General features: G+C 45.2%; 1 protein-coding gene across 1 annotated transcript; it reads right to left on the reverse strand.

Moving 5' to 3' along the window:
- Window positions 1-340: 340 nt before the first annotated feature.
- LOC110325870 (ribonuclease 2B) lies at window positions 341-1,084 on the reverse strand. Its single transcript, XM_021204025.1, has one exon. It carries the CDS (start codon window positions 887-889, stop codon window positions 422-424), a length of 468 nt encoding a protein of 155 aa, XP_021059684.1. The 5' UTR covers window positions 890-1,084; the 3' UTR covers window positions 341-421.
- Window positions 1,085-6,395: the final 5,311 nt, after the last annotated feature.

Here is a 6,395-nt window from a genome sequence, read left to right on the forward strand (position 1 = left end):
AGGACAGCCAGGACTACACAGAGAAACCCTGTCTTGAAAAACAAACAAACAAACAAACAAAAAATAAAAGTTTGATGCTCGATTTGACAAATTACATTTAGATACCGCACTCCCTTGTGTTCGTATTTGTTTGTCACCCTCACCAACCCCTTGCCTGCCTGTAACAGGAACCCGAGTTTCGCCCGTGGATCGAGGACCCAAGTGAGGTCTGTCTGCAGCACACAGAGATACTACAGATCGAGATGAGTATGCAAAGGTATTTATTGACTAGGAAAGGTCTGTTCAGCTAAATTAAAGGAAGTCAGGGACAGGTTTCATGAGGACAGGTCCTGATATGGAACACAGACAGAGGAACTGGTTCTTCACTACTATGATCTTGGCAGTAGCAGATGAGCGAAGGTACAAAGTGCTGGCACTGGAGCTAAAATATCCGATCCAAGTGAACCGGAACCACTGGATAGGTGGGACTGTCCTGTGGAGTTCTGGGGTTACAGGCAACTGTGTATGACTTCTTTGCTCCTGTTGTTTTGTATCTGCATTGGGTATAACTTCTTGCCCGTCTTGTGAGTTTACAGATAGTTACAGACACCTGAGATGAACTATCATGACAATTTTTACTTGTCCCATCTTTGCAGGTCTTAGGTTGATTGCGACACACACGGACAACATCAGCAAAAGTTGTATGAAGAAAAGTATTCAAGTCCTTACATTTTCCTGTATACTTGTTAACGACCCGCATTGCATCATCACATTTGGGATAGGCATTCTTATAGATATGCTGGATGTCAAACTTCTGGGAAGGGGTTGGTCGCTGGCATGAGACAAGTGTTAGGACAAGTCCCAGCAGCAGCAGGAAACAAAGTCGGGACTCAAGCAGCTTTGGACCCATGTTTCCTGTGAGAAAAGAAGAGAAATGACTGCTCCCACCTTGCCTCAGTTTTCCCTATGTCTTCCTGAAGGCCCTCTGCTGTCACTGTGGGTCCATGGTGGGACTTCTGGACACTGCCCCATCACTGCCCCTCCTGTCCCAGGCCTAGACAGTCAGTATCTTACCCAGTCTGCGTTGTGGCTCCCGTGGAACTGAGCGCTGGTTGTCCTGGAAATCAGGGATAATGGGTGAGCTCCACTTGGGCCCATAGATATACAGCAGGCTCTGTGGGTGGAGCTGGTGGCTCAGAGTCTTCAACAAGGAGAACCCACACATTGGTACATTGCTTGCTTGTGCAACCAGCCTTCTGTTTCTTCACTTGGCCAAGTCATGTGCTGCTGGCTCCACTGTAAGGAATCAAATTCCCAGTCCTCTTGTGCAAGTAGTTTGAAGTTGAATCTGAACTCTACATAGAAATCCTTTTGATTGGCTGCAGACTTCATAACTGTTTTCAGTAATGGACAGACCAAGTTTTCTATTAGCCTGGCTGCACAGTTAGAAACAAAAAGCCCTGGAAAGCCAGAATCATAAGAGACATTTACATTTCTGTCTTTCATTTTTAAAATTATATGATGTTGCAATGTGCAGCTCAGTGGTTAAGAGCACCTGATGCTCTCCCAGAGGACCCAACCTTGGTTTCAGCACCGTTGCTGGGTTGCTTACAATTGGCTGTAACTCCATTCCAGACATCTCATGTCTTCTAATAGCATCGGTTGGCATGTTCATACATATGTACACAGACCCACAGAGACACATAAGTAAAAATAATCCTTAGGGATCAGTGAGATGTCAGTGATTATGAGAACTTCCCCTCTTCCAGATTCCTTCCCTTCCAGAGGACCTCAGTTTGTCACCCAGAGGTCACAACGGCAGATAACTCCCACTGAAGGGAAATTGGACACCTGTATGGGTTTTGTACATGACACCTGTACATGACTGGCACATATCAGTCCAGACACATGTGAAACTTAAAAAATAAAGTATAAAAATCGCATTTAGAAACAATAACAAAATACTGTACTCATATTGCACAGTACTTTTCTTATTGGTTCCTGTAAAATATTCCTTTGTACATTTCCATCTACCCTCACTGGCTCCAGGGCTAGTACTAATAGACTATTTTACACCAGGGATGGTTAGGAGAAGACCACTTTATCTAAGATGCCAGAGTTACTATAAGCCAATGCTAAAACAGATATACTAAATGTAATCGAATTTTTATTTGTTTTTCTTTGTGCTGGAGTTTAAACCTGGAACCTTGTGCACTCTCTCACTGAGCTACATTTGCAGCACCAAATACTTTAAGAGATTTGGCTTCAACAGATTAAATGCCTCTCTAAGCTTTTTGTAATCCAAACCTCCTTTGCATTCCAATTCACTGACACATCTCCAGACCTGCTTCCAGTTCTGTTATGAAGTACAGCCAGAGTAATATCCTAGTAGTAAGTCCTTGGGTTTTTTTCTTTCCAAAACTTGATGAGTATTATAACATATTGTCTCAAGAAATACTTCCTCACTTGACCTATAAGTCACAGTGAGTATTTTGCTGACCCAATTGATAGATGTCTTTTGTACAGAATCCATTGTTGGGAGATTGTATCCAAAACCTGGAATTTCTTCAATCCTGGGATCCTCTTGCAATAACTTCTCCTGACCAACTGACTGACAGATGCCCAGTGCCAGCACAGTATTTGACACAGCTCTGCCAAGGGCTTAGGCTGTCTATGGAAATGACAGTGCACAGCTCTTATAAAATTGTCACAGTAACCTGTTTTTTAAGGACTGTTTTTTTGTGTGAGTGCTAAGAAGTGTTGAGACAGGTTGTCACTCTGGAGCCTGGGTTTGGTTTGAACTTGCTTAGAAATACAGATTGGATTCAATTTTTCTGTCCTTCTGACTGGGCTAGAAGATCTAGGGTCCCAGACTTGCACTTCCAGCTGCAGCTTATGAGCCAGGTTGTAAGCAGCCTGTGCTGCTGTGAGTGGATGCTCAGCTTTAGGAAGTAAGACTCAGCAGGAGGAAGCTAGGATGCTGTGGGCTTGCCCTTGAAGGGGGTTTTGGGTCGCTGTGCCCTTTCCTGTCCTTTTTCTGCCATGACCTTGAACAGTTCTGCTTTAATACATATGTCCCATCATGGGCTTTTCTGTACCACAGACCCCCAAACATGAAAGCCACCTGACAGGATGGTATCTTTGACACTAGAATCAGATAAATCTCTCTTTCTTTCAAACCATCTATTTGGCATTGGAAGCTGATTTGTAGCAGGATACAAGTTAATTTAACTCTGATTTATATGCAAAAGCTCAAGGTATATTTGGTCCAGGGGCTCTAAGGCTTTCTCCTTTATGTTATATGACCTTCTATATATCTCATTGGAAGGCTATTTATTGAAAAAACCTGATCTTGAACCTTATGATCAGGTTTCTGCAAGTACATGGGGACTGCAGAGTGACCTTCAATGCAGACAGGGCTCTGGATTGGTTGTGTCTGTGAAGGGCCCTGCAGCTCCTCTTTGCACTCAGGATTCTGCAGAGTGACTCGTGTGTGTAGTAACTTCACGTGGACCCCGTGGAACTCTACCTCCCCTGCCACTCCATAATTGCTGTCCACGATTGGAACTACATTGTTGCCTATGGTCTAGTACAGCATGTCTTCATTCTTGGAGCCAAGATTGGGATACTCATTGAGGGGTGCTTTTCATAGCCCATATGCTGGTTGCATATAGAATGGATGGTGTGATACTCTGGCCTCAGCCTGGAAGTCAGCCCCTTTGGTTGGGATTTTAATTGGAATTACATTGACTCTGTAGGTCAGTGTGAAAAATGCAATTCCTTATACCTAAGCACTGAACCTTCCATTCAGTTCTTCCAGAGCCAGAACTGTTGGGGGCCAGAGGGCCTGCAGTGCCTTTCTCAAACAGCAACCTAGACATGGTCCCCTGACTGAGGGAACACTGCAGGTACAAGATCTAAATCCTGGGAGGTTGTCCTCCAGGACACAACAAGGCTACAAAGGCAGGGAAGTGCAGAAGGAAATCTCAGAGAAGGAGACAAAGATACTGTTTGCTCAAACTCTGCTTGCAGTGATTGTCTAGTAACTAGCTAGACCGTGTATCAACAGCAGTGGGTAAATAAAAGGTGTTCTTTCATGAAGAGTCATCAGAGTTCTGTCTCTCACTATCACTACCCCCTTCCCAGGTCCCTGTGATGCCCACAGCTGTGCCCCTGGGGCTAAAATGATGCCCTCAGTGTTTCTAGGAATATTCTCTAAAGGCCTCATGATGCTCCTCACAAAGTCACCTGACAAGTTTGTTTGCTGATAGTGCAACACAGCCCCANACTTTAGGAATCCTCCAGATGTTAGAATAAGGGAAGTGCCATTCAGGCTATCAAACTCAGCATGCAGACAGCACTACACACAAAAAATGAAAACAAAGATCTAATCCATCAGTGTCCATAGTTATGGGCAAGTCTCTATATTAGGGTTTTATTGCAGTAAAGAGCCGCCATGACCAAGTCCACTCTTTTTTTCAAGACAGGGTTTTTCTGTATAGCACTGGCTGCCCTGGAACTCACTTTGTTTGTTTGTTTGTTTGTTTGTTTTGGGTTTTTTGGTTTTTGTTTTTTTCTGAGACAGGGTTTCTCTGTGTAGTCCCGACTGTCCTGGAACTCACTCTGTAGACCAGGCTGGCCTCGAACGCAGAAATCCACCTGTCTCTGCCTCCCAAGGGCTGGGATTAAAGGTGTGTACCACCACACCCGGCGGAACTCACTTTGTAGACTAAGCTGGCCTCGAACTCCAAGACCCACCTGCCTTTCCCTCGAAAGTGCTGGGATTAAAGGCATACTCCACCACTGCCCGGCCCAAGTCCACTCTTATAAAGGAAAGCATTTATTTGGGTGCTGTGTCCTGCATGGTCACCAGGAAAGGGACCATGCAGGACATGGTTCCTGTCCCTGTAGCAGTGCCAGCAATGTGTGGGCCTCCACAAGTGCTGACTGTGTAAGACTTGTTTGTTAAGTTAGTGGTAGGGCCCCCTCCCTCACCAATACCACACTGAGTTTTCTGAAAGCTGCTCTACTCAAATGTCAGAGGAAAGGAGCCGCAAAGGGTGCAGGCAAAAGGAACCCACCCATAGACTCACCCACCCACCCACCCACCCACCTGAAATCCCCCAGAGGAAGAAAACATGGAAGTCTTGCAAATGTCACCTGTCAACTAGAACAGAGAGAAATGTTAAAAGTATGTATAGATGTATGTACACATATACATGAATATTTGTATATGTGGGGTGTGTGGTGGATATACGGGTGTTTTGCCTGCATCTGTCAACCTCATGTGCAGTGCCCATAGCAGCCAGAAGAGGGCGATAGATCCTTCTGGAACTGCTGTCCCTGACTTGCTAGCTGCCATGTGGATGCAGGCACTCAAACCTGGATCCTCTGGAGGAGCAGCCAGTGCTTTNAGAAGCTGAGCCCTCTCTTCAGCCTGGTCAGAAACTTTCTTACAAATTCCCCTACCTGTGAGACACAGACCTGCCACCAGGTCAGCTGANCTGACCGTGAACTTTCAGGAACTGCGTGGGATCAGTGTTTCTCCAGAGGAGACGCCACAGCTCTTTTCTGATTTGTTTCATTTTTCTTGAAAACCTTATGTGTACCCCACATGAGCCCACTAGAGCCCAGGTGGTCTGGGCTTGGAACTCAGAACACAAGATGTGATAGAACAGGAAATAAAAGAAATGAAACAAAGAAAGATCTCGAAGCCCATCTCTGTACACCAGTGGGTAGGAGCACTCTCCTCCAACTCTGCTTTCTGCAGAGCAGGAAGCCTGAAGACTACAGGTCTAGCTCCCAGCTCCTATTTGTTGGAGAACAAAGACTGCCTTCAGGGCTCAGCAGGAAGAGACCAGCTGGAGCTCCCACATCTAAGGTTTCCATCCTGGAGAGGGTGCTCTCTCAAGTCATCCTCCAGGACTGACTAGAAGCTGCAGGAAGAGGGCAACTCAGTCTCTCTTCAGCATCTAAGACTCTGGACTTCAGCTGTGGTCAGGAGCTCAGCTCTGTCCAGCTCTCTGGTACTTTAAATGCAAGACTTTCTGTCTTCTTCATTTCTTCTTAGTGGCTGCTGGAATGGTCAGCTTGCCTGCCTCTCTGTGGTTTGTCTTCTAAATTCTAGTAAAATAAGCATTCTTCTGAATATATTAAAAATTCCTTTATTAGGGAGACCACCAGCCTGTAGAAAGGAACCCTGATTGCACAATAACAAGCGTCCTTTTCAGTCTGTGGTTTGAGATGTGGAGAAATTGGGTATTGCATCATGGGACAACCTGAGACCACTCTGACAACTTATTGATTGGGGGAGCTGATCAAGGAGAAGCAGCAGTCTTAGTTCTCTCATTTATTGTATTAGGAAGGATTTATGAAAGAGATAATGGCAAATGTTCTAAAAGCTAAAGCCTTTAAAA

This window comes from Mus pahari, chromosome 8 (genome assembly GCF_900095145.1).
Source record: "Mus pahari chromosome 8, PAHARI_EIJ_v1.1, whole genome shotgun sequence".
Lineage (NCBI taxonomy): Eukaryota > Metazoa > Chordata > Mammalia > Rodentia > Muridae > Mus > Mus pahari.